This window comes from Nomascus leucogenys, chromosome 4, assembly GCF_006542625.1.
Source record: "Nomascus leucogenys isolate Asia chromosome 4, Asia_NLE_v1, whole genome shotgun sequence".
Lineage (NCBI taxonomy): Eukaryota > Metazoa > Chordata > Mammalia > Primates > Hylobatidae > Nomascus > Nomascus leucogenys.
In genome coordinates this window covers 90388733-90408240 of record NC_044384.1, presented here as the reverse complement: position 1 = coordinate 90408240, position 19508 = coordinate 90388733, and the positions used below count along the sequence as shown (strand labels likewise).

General features: G+C 51.0%; 1 protein-coding gene across 4 annotated transcripts in view; it reads left to right on the top strand.

Annotated features, from left to right (window-relative positions):
• The window catches only part of SHANK2 (SH3 and multiple ankyrin repeat domains 2), a 683630-nt gene that overhangs the window by 168566 nt on the left and 495556 nt on the right, over positions 1 to 19508 (top strand). For all 4 annotated transcript variants that reach the window (XM_030811436.1, XM_030811433.1, XM_030811432.1 and 1 more), the window contains exon 9: positions 5000 to 5116. In XM_030811436.1, the coding sequence (XP_030667296.1) occupies positions 5000 to 5116 (117 nt within the window). The remainder of the gene's footprint in view (positions 1 to 4999; positions 5117 to 19508) is intronic.

Here is a 19508-nt window from a genome sequence, read left to right as displayed (position 1 = left end):
GTACAGGGTACAGGTGTCAAGGGCAGTGTTTTGCCTTTCATCCCATTACTCTCCACCCTCCTATCACCCTGTCAGCTGTCTCTCAACAGCCAGAGACCAGACACCCTTTTCAAAATAAGAAAAGGGGGTTAGTGTTGCTTCTCTTGGGGGAGGATGAATTCCTTCCTTTAATACTTTGGTAGCTTTCAGTATCTTTGTGTCAAGTGAGTTCATTCTTTCTTCTTTCCCTCCTTCCCCACTTCCCTCCCCTCCTCTCCCCTCCTCTCCCCTCCCTTTCCCCTCCCCTCTCCTCCTCTCCCCTCCTCTCCCCTCCCTTTCCCCTCCCCTCTCCTCCTCTCCCCTCCCTTTCCCCTCCCCTCTCCTCCTCTCCCCTCCCTTTCCCCTCCCCTCTCCTCCTCTCCCCTCCCTTTCCCCTCCCCTCTCCTCCTCTCCCCTCCCTTTCCCCTCCCTTTCCCTTTCCCCTCCCTTTCCCTTTCTCTTTTTTTTTTCTCTCTCTCTTTCTTTCTCTCTCTCTCTTTCTTTCTTTTCTCGGAGTCTCACTCTGTCGCCCAGGCTGGAGTGCAGTGGCGCGGTCTCAGATCACTGCAAGCTTCGCCTCCCACGTTCACTCCATTCTCCTGCCTCAGCTTCCCGACTAGCTGGGACTACAGGTGCCCGCCACCACGCCTGGCTAGTTTTTTGTATTTTTAGTAGAGACGGGGTTTCACTGTGTTAGCCAGGATGGTCTCGATCTCCTGACCTCGTGCTCGCTTTGGCCTCCCAAAGTGCTGGGATTACAGGTGTGAGCCACCACACCCAGCCTATTAACTTTCTTTTTAAAATTGTAAATGACTATTTCCATTTCCAGCTTATAGAAGAGTTGCAAGAATAGTACAAGGAACTCCCATATACCTTCCACTTGGAGAGCACATTTGAGTGGTGATGGTGTCCCAGTAATGTCCCTGATAGAAGAGGATCCAGCCTGGGACCCTGCCTGGAGCCTTTCCATCTGGGAGGCTTCCTCCGGCTTCCCTTAATTCCCATGGCTGTGACTGTTTTGAAGCTTTCGGGGCAGTCATTTTGTTGGGTTTGCTCGGTGTTTGCTTGTGATGGGATCCAGCATATGCATTTGGCAGGAATGCCTTAGAAAGGATGCTGTGCTGTCAGTATCACATCCTCACGGGGACACATGGGGACCATTCGCCTGGTACTCATCGTGAAGGTCATGCTGACCACCTGGTCAGGTGGGGTCTGCTGGGTTTCTCCTCTTTTGATGCAGGGCAGGCGAGCCCAAAAATGAGGGCTTAGCCCGGGAGGGCTCTTGGCTCCATCCAGGAAAGAATTCAAGGGCAGGATGGTGATGTTGGCGACCTTTATTGAAGCAGCTGTGAACAGCAGCAGAGACTGCTCCTTGCAGAGCAGGGCTGCCCCAGAGGCAGTGTGCCCAGAGCAGCAGCTCAGAGGCTGGGCTGCACTCACATTTATACCCACTTTTAATTACATGCAAATTATGGGGCAGGTTCTGCAGGAATTGCTAGGAAAAGGGTGGTAACTTCTGAGTCATCAGGCCATTGCCAGGGAAGGGGGTGGTAACTTCTGGGTGTTGCCATGGCAACAGTAAACTGATGGGCACACTGGTGGGCATGTCTTATGGAAAGCTGCTTCTGCCCTGCTCTGTTTTAGCTAGTCCTCAGTTTGGTCTGGTGTCTGAGTCCTGCTTCCAGAGTCGAGTCCCACCTCCTGCTTTACTTTGCTCCTTTGTAATTAATAGATCCTTCTTGGTGATCTTTGAGGCTATGCAAAAATCTGTTTTCTCATACCCCTTTCACCTGACAGTTTTGGTATCCATTGGCCTTTCTTGCCAGAATTATTGCTATCATGGTTGCTAAATGGAAATTTTTTTAATCCTACCATTGCTTCTATATTAGTTGGCTTTCTGTTGTAAAGAAAAGCTTTCTCTTCTTGTTTATTTATTCATATATTTACAACAAGGCAGACTTGCAGAGTTCTCTTTATTCAGGAGGTAATAATCTGTTATTATTATCCCAGTTTTAGCTGGTGGGTGCCCCTTCAAGATGGCTCCTGTGTCCTCGGGACACAGCCCCATTGATTTTTTTTTCCACCATTTCCTTTATTTCTGGCACAACAAGGTATTTCAAGCTCATCTTGCTCTTTCCGTGCCTCAGGAATCAGCTGTTTCTCCAAGGAGCCTGGTTCTTTTTAGTGTGGAGTGGTATTTAGAAGCCAAGGTGCAGGTGCTTGGGGTGCTGATGGCTGCTGGGCTGTTGCTGGTCCCGCACCCTCTCAGTAGGCAGAGTTAGGGATGGGTAGACACACGGGCATCCACATTTTCATTTTTATTAGTGTCTGTATTAGGAACTGTGAGTTTCTATTGATACTCCCATTCCAAGCCAATGCCACAAGGCATATTCTAGTTTTCTACTGTACTGTATTTGTAACTTCCTTCTTTGACAGGGAGAGCCCAGCTCCCATTCCTCTTCCTGAGTGTCCTTGTGTGTGCAGAGCCCTGCTTGCAGCCATCTGTGGACCCTTCTGCCCACCACCTGGCTTGGATCTGCCTCACCCCCCTGCATGGCAGCTGCATCTTCCTCAGCAGGCGCAAGCTCCATGCCTCAACCACCAGGGGTTAAAACAGAAAGAAGAGACTAGCTGAAATGATGCTTGAAAAAAAAAAATACTGCTAGTGCTAAGACTGTGGGATTCTGGGTGACTTTTGGTTTTTGTTCAGCACTTCTCTGTATTTCCTGGGTTTGTGTGTTATAAAACAATGGACGTGGGAAAAGCGGAAAATGGAAGCAGGCTCTTGGGAATACGCCTACCAGACGTCCGCCTGGAGTCAGCGGCTCCGTTTCATCTCTCCCCATTGAGCCTATTTTGCCCTTGCAAGGGAAGAGTGCTCTGGCGCCATCTGACTGATGGAACTTACGAGCTCATAAATTCAGATTAACCAGGGGAAGGGGAATAATGAGTGTGGATTAATTGTTCAGTGTTTTTATGCTAACATTAGTTGTCTTTATTGACCACAGAGCAATTAAATTAAGCTGTAACAAAGTGTTGCCTCCCAGAAGTCCTTTGGGGAGTGCCAAATAGCCAGGTATCCTTCAGTTTAAGGAACACAAATCCCAATGCAAATGGATGGGTGAGGGGAGGGAGTTATGCCTCATTGTTATGTCCCTGAAATTCCAGGGTCAGTTGCAGCTTAGAGGGGTTCAGACAGTGTCATCTTGGCTTTGTGCGTGTCTCTTCCTGTCTCCTCTCTTTCTTTCCTTTCCTTTCTTCCTCTCCCTTCCCCTGTCACACTTCCCTTCTGCGTTGAGGGTCCCAGCAGCTCCAGGGCTCTGTCACTTTTCTGCTCCCCACTCTGGAAGAAAGAAGGAACTTTTCTCCCAGTAGTTCTGATGAATGTTCTAGTTTGGGACTTGGCAGCTTCTCTAAGGTCACCTGGGTGTCCCTTACTCTGCCTGGGGAGATGGAACCTGATGGCTCCTGCCTGTGTCCTGTGCCTCTGCAGGAGCAGGGTGGGGAGGCCTTCCCTGGACCTCTGAGAGTGGAGCTGGGGTAGCCCCCAAAGGCAAACGCAGGTGCATTTTCCAGAAGAAGGGGCTGTGGGGGCCAGGCAGGTGACAGCAACAAGATCTGCAACAGGGATCTACTTTATAAATTAATGAGATTTGTGGGAGGCACAGCGACGGTAAATGGAAATTTCTCGTGTTTTTTTTTATTTTTTAACAGCTCATCCAATTAATAGTTTCAATATCTTCCCTGTCATCTTTTCTCACTGTTAATTGCTGAGGTGTAGCTCTTTCTTGTGGACCCTGAGAAGGTGAAATTCACCTCTATCTGTCTCAATTAGCAGTAGAGCAGGATTCATGAGAACCCCTTCCTGGGCTACCATGGCGCCTACTGCTCTCGACACCCCTCGGCTGCCTGCCCTTGGCGGGGCTCACCTCTTTCCCTCCCGACCTTGGAGGTGAGACATGTTAGGTCAGGACCGACTTTTCTCCAGGCCCAAGGTTGTGGCCACCATGTTGAGCAGCGTGTGGCTGGACAGAGGGGCCCTCGTCACCTGCGCAGGGACCTCCCTGGCCCCTGTGAGCTTGGGTGGGGAGGGGCAGTGCTGGCTTACCAAGTGCTGACTCAGTGCCCAGCCTCGTGTGAGGCCCTGTGGGGTTCTTTGTCCCACGTGATTCTCATCTGAACCCTGCGAGCGTTGAGAGTTGTTTCTGCCTGCAGATGAGGGTGCACATAGGTTCTCAGGCGAAAGTTCTGATAAATGGTTCAGGCCTGGGTCTGTTTGACCCCTGGGCCCTGGTGGTTTAAAAGCCACACATGTTGCAGTTCTCAGAGAGGAGTTGATCATAGTGTGGGTCTGCCCTAGCCATGTGTCCTGCAACTTACTTAGGAGCTGGACTGCATTAAAGCAATCGTGGGGCCGTCCATTGCACATAGAAGGACAGGGCTCACTCCTGTGGATGCAGTGCAGGGAAGAGGCTGTGAAAGCCTCTCCTGGCCATTTCATGCCGCCTCCCTGGAAGGGGGCGCTTGGGTAACTGAAGCCGGGGCTGAGCCTTCTGGTTTGCATCTTGTGGAGCTGGGCACTGGGGTTGGGAGAAAGATGTCCTGCACTTCTGGGCTCTAGGCCCCTGGATTAGGATGGAAGGGACTTTGGGGACCCTTCCCAGACCCTCTGTCTCACAGCTGAGCACCAGTCCCCAATCCCACCACGAAAGTCCTTAGACCCTCTGTCTCACAGCTGAGCACCAGTCCCTAATCCTGCCATGAAGGTCCTTCTTGATCCACAGCCAGGGGTCTGTCTGGTGGTGCATGCTGATGTCTTTGGAGCACTTGCCCAGATGGTGGGTGGGTGGTTGGGGTCCGCACAGGCCCTGCCTTGCTGTGGGGTTCTGGTGGAGCAGCCGAGTGGCTGGTGTACTTTGTGTGTGCATGCGGCCGTTGTGGCGGAGGGTTCCTGAGTCACAGCTTGGGTTCTGTGTTTCAGGCCTGCAGGTACGGGCACGTGCAGCACCTGGAGCACCTGCTGTTCTACGGGGCAGACATGAGTGCCCAGAACGCGTCGGGGAACACGGCCTTGCACATCTGCGCCCTCTACAACCAGGTGAGTGCTGAGCGTGTTGAAAGGAAATAATGTATACAGTGGTCCATTTCCAAAACAAAGTGCCTTAAATTGGCTTACGTCAGCTGGGCGCGGTGGCTCGCGCCTGTAATCCCAGCACTTTGGGAGGCTGAGGTGGGCGGATCACGAGGTCAGGAGATCGAGACCATCCTGCTAACACGGTGAAACCCCGTCTCTACTAAAGATACAAAAAGTTAGCCGGGTGTGGTGGCGGGCGCCTGCAGTCCCAGCTGCTCAGGAAGCTGAGGCAGGAGAATGGCGTGAACCCAGGAGGTGGAGCTTGCAGTGAGCTGAGATCGCACCACTGCACTCCAGCCTGGGCGACAGAGCGAGACTCCATCTCAAAAAAAAAAAAAAAAAAAAAAAAAATTGGCTTAGGTCAGCAAACTACAAAAGAAACAAAATATACTAAGCCCCTGCTTAAATTGCCAATGCCTGCTTGTCAGCCCCTGCCCCTTAGTGGCCCTCACCCAAACCAAAAAAGTTTAGTCTAAGATGAAAGTTTGCTAGCCTGCAAAATAGCTCGCATTGTCTGTTCTTACCAGCCTGCCTAGCTACTTTAGTCATAAGTCAAATACTTAAAAAGCCCCTAAGCTAACTAAAATTGTTGCATTGTGGGCTGCAGCAAAACGCAGCAAAACAGTCCTTAAAAAAACACCTAAAGCCCCAACCCAACAACCAATAGGCAATGTCCAGAAAAATTGTAACCCATAGTACTCAGCCTTTGAGGAACTGGGGGAGGGACCTGTGCACTGGGGGTTAAATTGCGTGTTGAAACTGTGATGGGTGTGCCTGTCCATCAGACACCTGATTTGCAAAACCATCATTAAGAGTCTCATTTTCGCTGTTCTCTGGGTCTCTAAGTCCATTCTTTGGGTTTAAATGGGTAAGTTTGTTTCTCACATGCTGCAGCGGCAGCCAGCCCTGACCCTGGGGGGCACCGGGAAGGCCTTGCAGGGGGCATCTCAGATCATCCTCACCTGCTGCCTCGGTGGGAACCGTTACCCTTTTGTAGAAGGGAGGAAACAGAGCCCCAGGAAAGCAAGGCGAGCGTCCCACTCGCACAGCTGGTGCCAGGACTGGGCTCAAGACTCAGGTCTGGTCAGTTGCTGCGCCTCCACGCCATCCGTGCTCCAGAAGACGTGCGAGGAGCCGGGCTCTCTTATCCACCCTCCATAGCAGGGATGCAAACTCTATTCAGTTCTGGAGTTGGCCGTCTACCCTGTCAGTAGGTCTCTATGTGGAACATGGAGGGGGCAGATCACAGTCATGAGATGGGGACGGACGTGGTGGACAAAGCCCCAGGATAGTTCTGGTACCCCCACCAGGTATGCGTGGCACCATCACATGACAAAAGCAGGCCTTCCGGCCAGGTGCAACAGCTCATACCTGTAATCCCAGTGCTTTGGGAGGCCGAGGGGGTTGGTGGATTACTTGATCTAGTTTGAGACTAGCCTGAACAACATGGTGAGACCCCATCTCTACAAAAATTTTAAAAAATTAGCCGGGTATGGTGGCATATGCCTGTGGTCCCAGCTACTCAGGAGGCTGAGGTGGGAGGATCACTTGAGCCTGGGGGTTTAAGGCTACAGCAAGCAGAGATCATGAGACTGCACTCCAGCCTGGGTGACAGAGCAAAACCCTGTCTCCAAAATAAAAATTAAAAATGCAAGCCTGGCCAGGCACGGTGGCTTACTCCTGTAAGCCCAGCACTTTGGGAGGCCGAGGTGGGCAGATCGCTTGAGGTCAGGAGTTCAAGACTAGCCTGGCCAACATGGTGAAATATCATCTCTACTAAAAATACAAAAATTAGCTGGGTGTGGTGGCATGTGCCTGTAATCCCAGCTACTCGGGAGGCTGAGGCAGGAGAATCGCTTGAACCCGGGAGGCGGAGGTTGCAGTGAGCCGAGATAGTGTCATTGCACTCCAGCCTGGGTGCAAGACTCCATCTCAAAAAAAAAAAAAACAAAAAAAAAAAACAAGCCTTCCACCACTGCATGGGACAGATATGCCCCAATGCGCTTTTTCATTAAGTGGTAAAATACACATAACAAAATTTATGCCATTTTAACCATTTTTAAGTATGCAGTTCAGTGGCATTAAGTACATTTACATGGCTGTACAACTGCCCGCCATTCATCTCCAGAACTCTCTTAATCTTGCAAAATCGAAACTCTGTCCCCATCAAACGTAACTCTCCCCTCTCCTCAGCCTCTGGCAACCCCGTTCTGCTTTCTGTGTCTATAGATTTTCCTGTTATAGGAAAATCTTCTACTCATATCAAGTTCCTGTTATAGGGACTTGATATGAGTAGAAGCATAAAGTGTTTGTCCTTTGGTGTCTGGCTTATTTCATGGAGTGCAATGTTTTCGAGGTTTGTCCACGCTGTAGCCTGTGTCAGAATTTTTGATCCTTCCTTTTTAAGCTGAGTAATATTTTTAAGGTAAATAATACTCCATTGTGTGGATAATGTGCATGGACATCTGTCAGGGGACCCTCGGTGGCTTCCACCATTTGGGTGTCGTGGATAGTGCAGCTATGAACATAGATGCAACCATTTGTTCAAGACCCTGTTTTCATTTCTTTTGGGGAAAAATGCCCACAAGTGGAATCTTGATGTGAAAAAGCAAATCGTCTTCACACTTCCCTGTAAGAACAAGTGTGAGAGCCAAGGATAGCAGGAAGTGAATGTGTCTGGGAAACACTAGAGGCTTCTGGGATGTGAGCCCTGCCCTCGGGGAGGCTGCATCCTAAATGACAAGGCCAAGTGACACCCCGCCCAGTGTGTGCACCATGGCCTCACGGGGAGGCGAAGCGGGGGCGCAGGCGGCTGTTGGTCCCGCAGGAGGCTGCTGGTCTTGCAGGAGGGGGGAAGCTGTGGGGGGTTAAGTGGTGGGGGCGGCCTGTGGAGTGGGGCTGGTGAGAAGGCGCCTGGGCTCACGGGGCATAGGTGGGGTGCAGGCACTGCTTTAGGAGGACAGGGGCCTGTCTCTCTGTTTCCTTGGTGCTCAAAGTCAGGTGAATTCCTAGACATCACTGTTGAAGGACTTCTCTGTCCGTGCCTTCTTTTTTCTCTTTCTCTGATCTCAAGGAACTTCAAATCTGGAGGGTGTTGAGATGTGGATGCTACACTAAGTGGCAGAGCAGCGTGGGGTGGGAGGGGATGTGGCTCTTCATCCTGGAGGAACAGAGGGAGATCTCAGAGGAGGGACTCTGCTGGATGCCCAGGGCTCTTTGTGCCCGGGTCCATCCTTTGCAGGCTGTCAGCATTCTCTTCCCATCCCAAAGCAGTGCTCCCATCCTATTGGCTCATGGAGGCCTCCGAAATGGAATCTCAAGCCTCATCCTTTACTCGAGCCATTCCCCAGCCCTTCCGTGACTCCTCACAGCCCAGGCCCCTCCAGCCACTCTGCTGGAGTCCCACTTTGCTTCTAGCTGTTCAATCTTCCTGGATTCTTTGCCCTGGAAAACTCCTATGCATCCTTCAAGATCCAATTCAGACTTCCTGCCCCTCAGTCAAGCCTTGTGCTAATGACTCCCTCACATAGTTGTACACTTTTCTCTGCAGCCGTTTGCGAGACATAGCCAGGGCAAAATGTCCAGGACCAGGTAGTTATTATGCCTTCCCTGTTTTCTCTGCTGATGCTCCCTTCCCCTTGGGTCCACCTGAGAGGAAGCACATGTGGATATCATCAGAAGCATAAGCCGCCATCTTTCTTACCTGGCACAAGAGAACAGCCAGGCTGGCTGCCGTTGGGTAGCATTTCAGCTGAGCTGTGAGCAGCATTTTGCAGAGCTGCTGGCTTCCCCCTCAAGGAAAGCACATTGATGTGGTTTGTATGCAGCTGTGTCCCTAGGTATGCCACAGGGTGTGGATGCTGAAATGTCTGTGTGAGTGTGGAGATACATTACTCAGCTGCATTAGAAAAACACATCATGAGGCTTGGCTGTGGCTGGTAAACACATCTGCACCAACATCTGCTTCCTAATTACTGCTTTGGATGGGAAAAACATTCCTTAATTTTCCCTAGTAGATTGCAAGCACATTTTATCTTGAAAACTCAAGAAAAGCCTGTTTTTTGTCACTTGAAATAATTGTGGACAAGATGGTATTTGAAAGTGTTGATGTTTCTTTCTGATTAGAAAAGGTTAAAACATTTTGATGATCTGTATTGTGCTTGACTTGGTATCACTCCACACTCCACATGCCCCATATCTGTCCTATGCCTCAGCTGCCGGCTCCAGGAGAGTCCCAAGCTGGCTGGGGCTCTCAGGACATCCTCTCTCCACCTTGGGCCTCAGGTTAGCACAGGAGCCATCTGCTTTTGCTATAAAGAGCCAGTTGGGTAATATTTTAGGCTTTGCATGTCGCATGGACTCTGTCATAACGATTCAACTGCCACTGTAGTGCAAAAGCAGCCATAGACAGTATGTAAATCAGAGTGTAGCCGTGTTCTAATAAAACTTTATTTACGGCCAGGCGCGGTGGCTCACGCCTGTAATCCCAGCACTTTAGAAGGTTGAGGCGGGTGGATCACGAGGTCAGGAGATCGAGACCATCCTGGCTAACACGGTGAAACCCCGTCTCTACTAAAAATACAAAAAATTCTGCAGGCGTGGTGGTGGGCGCCTGTAGTCCCAGCTACTCCGGAGGCTGAGGCAGGAGAATGGCATGAGCCCGGGAGGTGGAGCTTGCAGCGAGCGGAGATCACACCACTGCACTCCAGCCTGGGTGACAGAGCGAGACTCCGTCTCAAAAACAAAAAACAAAAACAAAAAAAACTTTATTTACAAAACAGAGAGTGGGCCAATTTGGCCTGCAGGCCATCCTTCTCTAAGCCTGCAGGCCATCCTTCTCTAAGCCTTGGAATGGAAGGCTGCATCTCCTCCTCTCCCCCACCTGTCTTATTGATGGATCGCCCTCCCCAAGATTGAATGGCTTCTCCTGCAGCCAGGAAGCCTCTGGAGGTAGTATGGAGAGCTCTCCCCTTCCAGAGGGAACAGCTGTTCCAACTTCCGCCTGTGTCTGGGTAGAAATGTGTTAGCTGGCTCCCCTGGTTTTGATTTCCAGCCTTGTCTAGCCTCCAAGAACCAATGGGCAGGGTCATAGGCTCTGGACTGGTTGGCCCCTTGATCTCAGGCTACAGAGTCAGTTGGAATGTCTGCTAGTGGTCTAGGATCCAGCTTCGTGTATCCCTCATACTCCTTAGGGTTCTAGGGTGTCTTTAATCTCCTCCCTCATGCCCTCCCCAAACTCTTTGGAGTGTCTTACTGATGTAGTTAAAGAAGCTGGTCCAAACCACATCTCGTGTGATACCAAGAGAGGCACAGCTTCATGTCTGCATCTTCCAGGTGCCAGTAAGTGACCGGGAGGAATGCAGAACCCCTACCTTTGTCCTGCAGGCACTGCGTGTTGTACTTGACCCAAAGCTTCTTTCCTTCCTGAGTCACCGTTTGAACACCTTGCTATACTCACTCCCCCTTGTCTACACATGTATGAGGCATGTGGTTGCATTAGAGCAGGCATTCATGCAGGCAGCAGAAACCACTCTGGCAACTTTAAGCTGAAAGGGTGCCATACAGGGCACACACACACAGGGCATGCAGGGAGTAGTGTTGAACAACAGACTGTTTAGGGATGGGACAGAGGTGCCTTTGAATCAAGACAGGATTCAAGGAAAGGAGTCAGGAGACAGCCCTGAGGAAGTGGAACAGTAATTCAAAGAGGCATGGTGGTCTGGGTTTCATCTGGACTAGCCCATTGCCTTGCCTTGCTATGCTGTCCTGGACAACCTATTGTCTCTCTAGGGCCCTGAATTTCCTTATCTGTAATGTGGGGATAATTATACCGAATTCATAGGGTTGCTAAGAGGCTAAAAATAGAAAACAAATATATGGTAATATGGTATTCCTGGAACATAGTAGGTGCTCAGTAAATAGTGGCTGTAATGATAGCAGTGGTGGTGGTGGTGATGGTGAAGGTGGTGATGATGCTGTTGCTGATGGTCGTCATGAGGCTGGCAGCAGTGGTGGTGCTGCTGATGGTGGTGATGATGAAGGTGGTGATGGTGAGGCTGATGGTGATAATGATGAAGGTGTTGATGAAGGCAGTGATGGTGGTGGTGGCAATGATGAAGGTGGTGATGGTGGTGGTTGATAGTGATGATGGTGAAGGTGAAGATGATGATGGTGCTGATGGTGGTGGTGGTGATGGTGACGGTAACCATGGTAATGGTGATGGTGGTGGTCATGGTGACAGTGATGGTGATGATGGTGGTGGTTGATAGTGATGGTGCTGATGATGGTGGTGAAGGTGGTCATGGTGATAGTGATGGTGGCTATGGTGATGGTGATGATGGTGGTGGTTGATAATGATGATGGTGATGATAGTGGTGGTTGGTGGTGGTGGTGGTGATGGTGATGGTAATCATAGTGATGGTGATGATGGTGGTCATGGCGACAGGGATGGTGATGATAGTGGAGGTTGATAGTGATGGTGCTGATGATAGTGGTGAGCATGGTCATGGTGATGGCATGTGCAGCAGAATAAATGAGGTTTCTAGCTGAGCTGTAACCTCCACATTGGAATTACTCAAAGAACCTGTGAATAGTACAGGTGCCAGGCTTCCAGCCCATAACCCAGAATCCCAGTGATGCTGAGGAATCTGCAGAGCAGCAGCTAGCTCCACTGTGAGACAGGACCAGCATACCAGACTCCATGCTTATTAAGGTCTCTTTCTATTCTGCCCTCACAGAGCATGACCAAAGTCACCATGGCATCCAATGGTGGCTCGACAGGCCTTCTCCCTGAACATGGCCTGTGGTTGCCAAATACACAGTCATGGTTGCAGTGTTGCCTTGTGCTGCTGGAGAACTTGTCACACAAAGGCATTTTATTTGCCTTCCCCAGATATTCAGATTCTTCCAGTCTCTTTGGATGAGTCTTATAGCCCTTGAGCTTTTCTGCTACAGACACTGGGGGTCAGGATGCAGTCTTCTGTTGTCTAGGACTGTGCCAAGCATCGCTGGGCATTTAGGATTCACAGTTTCTGGGCGCTAAACAGCAGGAGTGTCTGTCACTCAGTGTGCCATTGAGACTACTTGTGTACATCACCCCCTTCCTCTTTCTACTTGTAGATTAAGTCATGGTACTAATGATGATGGCAGTGCTGATGGTAATGATAGTGACAGTGATCATGTTCATGGTGAGTGATGGCAGGTGATGGTGATGATTGTGATGATGGTGGTGATGGTGATGATGGTTATGATGGTGATGGTGGCGATGATGCTGGTGATGATATGGATGGTGATGGTGGTGGTGGTGATGGTGAGGATGGTGGTGACAGTGATAATAATGATGGTCATGCTGATGGTGAGGGATGCAGGTGATGGTGGTGATGGTGATGGTGCTGGTGATGATGCTGAGGATATTGATGGTGATAGTGGTAGTGGTGGTGGTATTGATGGTGGTGATCGTGACAGTGGTCATATTGATGGTGAGAGATGGTGGTGGCAGAGGTGATGGTGATAGTGGTAGTGGCAGTGGTGGTGATGATGGTGGTGATGGTGATGGTGGTGATGGTGATAGTGACGATGGTCTTATTGATGGTGATTGATGCAGGTTGGTGATGACGGTGATGATGATGATGATGGTGATGCTGCTATTGACGATATTCCCATAACAAGCCTCTCCTTGTTAGATCTAAAAGCGCCCAGGTGTATGGATTGTTACATGTGCTTTATCAGTTTTAGGCAGGCCTTACCACCTCCACACTTGTAATAAAATACACTATGATCAGAATAGTCTCTCTTCTTTTATGAAGTCACCTAATTAGGGCTTTGATTGTAAGTATCAAATTGTGTCTAATATGTCAACCCCTCACCTCATCCTGGCTCTCCAAGAGCTCCAGAGGGAGGAGAGCAGCCTGGCATTCATTTTTCTGCCCTGGATGACGAAGGAGCAAAGCAAGTTTTAAATATCAAAGGTTACTAGGCTAGGCCAATTTGTCTGGAAGGTAAAAATAATAGAATAAAAAACAGCCTGCCTCTCTTTGATACCAGTGCAAGCCAGGGTAGGAGGACACGGTGTTTCCTGTTTGCATCTGTGCCCTTGCTGGTGTCCCGCGGAGCACCTGTCTGCTCTGTGGCAGCTCCCATGGGGCCATCATGGGGTGATGGCTCCCTGAGCATTGGGCATTGTGGGTGTGGGTCTCACTGAATGGAGACGGCATCCACATGCCCTTTCCTTCACCTCCCCCAGCTCTGGTGGGTGGTTGGCTTGGTTGGCTTTCCCTTTATACAGGCCAGAAGATCCAGGAGTGGTCAAAGGCCACTTGTTAGTAAATGAGGAAGCCAGGCTTCCAACCCACACCTTGTGGATGCATTCCCATAACCCACTAACTGGGAAAGGGGCCTCTACTGGGCACAGGTCAGGCAGAAGCACCTATGCCCATGGCAGTGAGGGGTATATTCGTACTTACCCTGGCCCTTACTTAGAGGCCCAGCTCTTCAAGGGGAGGGCTGGTCTGAGGGACCAGGTTCCAGCCCTGCCCCGATGATAACAGTGTCCCAGCCACTTCCCCGTTTTACTCATGCAGACATCTTAGTTGTTTTTACATTTACAGCTGCCCAAACAGCCTTATTTCAAAAGATAATTTAACCTGAAAACAAACTCCTGATTTAGTTTGGAGTGTGCAGTAATTTGTGTCTGTGACATTTAAGTGAGGACAGCCTCAGTGCTGTTGAAAGGAAATGGCTTGACAGGGCCTGGAGCTTCCGAGTTAACATCCTGGTTGCAACGTCGTCAGTGCCCGTGGGCATGTCTGCCACCAGTGTTTCTGTTTTTGACCTCTGCCTTCTCTTACTTCATGACCATTTGCTTATGAAGACACTCCACCCACTTCTGTCTCCAGAAGCTCCCTTGGCTTCACGGACCCCCCGCCCACCTTCCCAGCTCATTGCTCATCTCCCTGGGAGACTTCTGCACCCCCCCCCCCCCCACCAACTTCCCCACTCACTGCTCATCTTCCTAGGAGAGTTCTGCACACACACCCCCACCCCCACCAACTTCCCCACTCACTGCTTATCTCCCTGGGAGAGTTCTGCGCACACACACACACACCCAACTTCCCCACTCACTGCTCATCTCCCCGGGAGAGTTCTGCACCCCGCCCCCCCACCAACTTCCCCACTCACTGCTCATCTCCCTGGGAGAGAGTTCTGCACACACACCCCCCCTCAACTTCCCCACTCACTGCTCATCTCCCCGGGAGAGTTCTGCACACACACGCCACCCCCCAACTTCCCCACTCACTGCTCATCTCCCTGGGAGAGTTCTGCACACACACCCCCCCCCAACTTCCCCACTCACTGCTCATCTTCCTAGGAGAGTTCTGCACACACACGCCCCCCCAACTTCCCCACTCACTGCTCATCTCCCTGGGAGAGTTCTGCACACACACACCCCCCCCCAACTTCCCCACTCACTGCTCAACTTCCTAGGAGAGTTCTGCACACACACACCCCCCCCCAACTTCCCCACTCACTGCTCATCTCCCCGGGAAAGTTCTGCACACACACGCCCCCCCCCAACTTCCCCACTCACTGCTCATCTCCCTGGGAGAGTTCTGCACACACACACACCCCACCCCCCGCAACTTCCCCACTCACTGCTCATCTCCCCAGGAGAGTTCTGCACACACACGCCCCCCCCAACTTCCCCACTCACTGCTCATCTCCCTGGGAGAGTTCTGCACACACACCCCCCCCCCCCCGCAACTTCCCCACTCACTGCTCATCTCCCCAGGAGACTTCTGCACCTCCCCCAACTTCCCCACTCACTGCTCATCTCCCTGGGAGACTTCTGCACATCTCCCCCCAACTTCCCCGCTCACTGCTCATCTCCCCCAGAGAGTTCTGCACACACACACACACCCCCCAACTTCCCCACTCACTGCTCATCTCCCTGGGAGAGTTCTGCACACAGGGCCTCCACCTTCTCATGGCTGTTGTCTCACTGACGTAGTGTGGTCAGACTTCCATCCCTGCTTGCTCGAAGCTGGTCACACCCACATGGCACTTCCATGGTCCCGTCTCTGTCCCCATCCAGTTCAACATCTCTGTGGCATCTCTCCGCGTCTGCATTGCATGCTCCTGTTACCCAGATTCCCTCCTGCAGTGACTCCCGAGGTGACCTCAGGCGGGCCTGTCTGTGCCCTTGTACACCTTCTAGAAAACCCCAAGAGTCCCCATTCAGGGTCTCCCAGCTCACTTCTGCCCTGAGCTCTGGCAGTGATGCCTGCTCTTTGCCGATGTCCCCACGTGCCGACCTCTTAGGAGACTCCAGAGCGGCAACTGCTCCCCCCTCTGTAAATAACGCCCTTCCCCTGGAGCTCAGGCCTGAAACCTGGCCGCCTCCTGTTTCTCACCGTCCCTCTCATCCCAGGGCTTGTTCATTCCGTCTCCACCCTCTCCGGGCCCGTCTAGCCCTCTTGTCTCCTCTACCCCTCTTGTCCCCACCACCCCTCTCACCCTTGCCTGGGGCCCTGCCGTCTCTCTCCAGGACTATGTATTCACCATCCAGCCTCTGTCTTTCCATCCAGTCTGTCTTCCCTCAAATCCACTTTCTGTCACCCAAGTTCTTCTTCCCTCCGCTGCTGAGAACCCCCTTTGCATAACCCAGGGCTTGTGTCCTGTGCCCTTCTCTCCTGTCCAGCCCACCTCATCCCAGCTTGCTGCCGCCTGGCCCCTCGCCGGTTTCTATTTCGGGTCTTGGTGCTCTGCTGGGATGGCCTCTGTCTCTGCCTGGCTGTCCCCAGGCTCTCTCTCCTCCCATCCCAGGGCTCAGCTTGCCCAGCCAGCCGCACCCTCTCCACTGTCTGCATCAGACCCACCCATCCTGAGGCTGTGTGGTTGTTTTCTATGCCCCCTCTCCAGCCTAAGCCTGGCAGAGACCTTGACTTTCTGGTTTGCATCTGTGTCCCCAGGGACTAGGACGGTACCTGGCAGCTCCATGAGGACTCACTGCATGCATCAATGCGCAGCTTTCTCCGTCTGTCTCTTCATCTGTAAATGGAAATGATGGGGTCTGGGGGTCCAGCAGCTGATGGGAACTGCAGACACACTGTGTTCTCGGTGGGTACAGTGAGAGCCCCAGGAATGCTCCTTCGGGGGGAGGTACATTTATTAAGGGAAGTGTTTTGGAAAATTCATGCCAAGAGAAAAAGTGGCAGTGAAAATGATATTATTCTTGATGCTCGGGTCTTCAAAAAGCATTCCAATTGCTTCTATATTTATACTTCACTGAATTATTTAAAAGGATAAAGACCTGTCAGATAAGATACACCTCTGAAAGGAATCCAGGGCAGCCAGCAGCCTCGCAAGGGAGCCAAAAGCTCCCACCAGCACCTCCTGGATCACAGTTTTTCCTTTCTCCTCCTTTCCGAAGCCGCAAGTCGTTGAGTTTTTCACATTAACCTTCTCTGTAAAATGGGCCTCTTGTTCTCCCTGGCAGAGAGTTCTCACATACCTTGAGAGTTAAATCAGAAGAAGTGGGTAGATGTGCATTTTGAACTGCAAAACACATGTTCACAGATGTGTACACAGACACGTGTGTGATATGCACACATACATGGAGGTATCATTGTTATGAAGCCAAGTGAACCATGTACCCTTGAATTTCAAAATAACTAATGGAACCTGAGCTCTTTTTGATGTCCGGGAAACATGCAGTAATGGGTCGGAGGTATGATATTGACTCCGTCAAAGTCATTGAGTGACCGGAGGTGGTAGTGGAGGATTTTTCTTGGATCCTACCTGTATCCCCCTGGAATGGCAGTGCCTGCTGAGGATTTATTCTTAGCTTTCTATCAGCAATACGTGTCCTTTATAATAGGGAATTTTCTTTTCTTTTTTCTCTTCTCTTCCTCTTTCTTTCTTTCTTTCTTTCTCTTTCTTTCTTTCTTTCTTTCCTCCTTCCTTCCTTCCTTCCTTCCCTCTCTCTCCCTCTCTCTCTCAAACTCCCTCCCTCTCTCTCTGTCTCTTTTTTTTTTTTTTTTTTTTTTTTGAGACAGGGTCTTGCTCTGTCACCCAGGCTGGAGTGCAGTGGCACCATCACAGCTTACTGCAGCCACGACCTCTTGGGCTCAAGGGATCCTCCTGCCTCAGCCTCCCAAGTAGCTGGGACTACAGGCACGCACCACCACTCCTGGCTAATTTTTTTCATTTTATATAGAGATGGGATCTTGCTATGTTGCCCAGGCTTGTCTGAAACTCCTGGACTCAAGCAATCCTCCTGCCTCAGCCTCCCAAAGTGTTGAGATTACAAGTGTGAGCCACCATGTCCAGCTTATAATAGGAAATTTTCAGAAAAAGTTCTTACTGAGAAGAGGAGTTGGGAAGAGTGTCCCAGGCTCTTCCCTGAGCAGGGCTCTCGTATTCTGAATTCCAGTTTGCCAGGCCACTCCCAGCCATCTGGGTTTTGTCAGTGCTGGGTGGTTCTTTCAGGCCACTGGGCCAGGGTGCAGTTAGAGCCCAGAGCAAACAGGTGAGCAAGACCCCCAGGGGCCAGCCTTCATGTCCCCACTGATGCCCACCCCCATGAGGCCCCTCCTCCCTTGCTGCCCTGTTCTCCCTTTGCTGCCCCCACCAGGCTCCAGATGGGAACTGGCTGAGAGCCATCATCCCATTATCCTGGCCCTGTGGTCTCTCCGCCTCCTCTTCGTTTTCTCTCTTACCAAAGCAAAAAACAAAAACTCTTTGCTCACCGTAGTCTGATAATACTGTAATTTTAATAAAGACCTTGGGCTGGGTGCAGTGGCTCACCCCTGTCATCTCAGTAATTTGAGAGGCCACAGTGGACAGATCGCTTGAGCCCAGGAGATCGAGACCAGCCTGGGCAACGTGGTGAAACCCTGCCTCTACATAAAATACAAAAATTAGCCAGGCATGGTGGCGTGCGCTTGTAATCCTAGCTACTTGAGAGGCTGAGGTGGAGGATTGCTTGGGCCTGGGAGGTAGAGGTTGCAGTGAGCTGAGATTGCACCAGAGCAAGACCCTGTCTCTAGAAAAAAAAAAAAAGAAAGACTCTTTGGGGTTGGAAATAACAGGACCCCACTGGGGGTGATTTGATGGGAAATTTTGGATTCACAATCAGGACACAGGGCAAGTCCTGCAGCTGGGGCAGAGTGGGGAAGGGCTAGGTCGGGACTGGAAAAGCCAGGGGCCCGGCCAGTGCTCTGCACACTCTGTCTCATCCCGGTGGAGAAGGCTGCGTTCTGTGCATCTCTTGAAATGCCGGTCACCTGCAGAAACTCACCATTTCCAGTTTCCCGGTGACACCCCGATGGGCCCATGTGCCTGGGACTTGGAGGGGCTGTACTCATATGGGTGGGCCCCTCTCCTGGGGGTCAGGGGTCACTTTCCAGGGAAAGGGCATTGCTGGGGGTGGAAGGAGACCCCCACCTGTGTCATTGACAGTGCACTAGGCTCATTCTGCTGCCACCAAGCCTGGTATTCCCACTTTAAAAAGGAGGAAACTGAGGCTCAGAAGACAAGATACAGAACCCTTCTCTCAGTGCTGAAGCTGGTTATCACCCTGCACTCCCTGTCATCAGCCTAAGTGGGGCCTGAAGACCGTTGTTAATATGTCCACTGTTAGGGCATCCTGCCAGCATGGTCATTTCTGTGAACGTGTGACCGCGTTAGGGAGGTGCAGGAATACTTTATTAAAATTGGGCTGGGTATCCTTTTTTCCGTAAAGACCCAGAGAGTAAATACTTCAGGCTTTGCAGCCACAGAAAATATGCAGGTGAGTGGATGTGGTTGCATCCCAGTAAAACTTTATTTACAAAATTAGATGTGCAGGATTCGGCCCAAGGGCCATAGTTTGCAACCCTAAAATGAAATAAGCAGGCCCGGAGTGTTGACCTGCACCTCCCACGGTGTGGACTCCAGGCACAGCAGAACTGACGCCAGGGCTTTCTGTTTTTGAAACTCTGGATTTAATTGTACCTCAAACATGAAAGATTCATTTGCTGAACATAGTTATATCTTTGAAAATTCCCTTACATATTTTTATCCTGTACTCAAAGCAACACGTTTATGGCAATAATTAGAAGAGTATGGAAATCTCAGCGTAAAAACTGGAGTCCACATTTGTGATTTTTGCAGGGGTTTCCCACCCCAAAACCCTGTGCGGAGCATCACTCTATATCGGCTGCTGCATGCTCTTGCACTCACACGTTGTTTCGAAACACCATGGGCTTCTAGCGGCTCGTTTCCTTGTGTTTGCTTTTTCTCAGCTCAGCCTCCATCTGCAGTGTTGTTCGAGCCTCACACGTGGCTTTGCTGGCTCTCCTTTCACTGCTGTCCCATG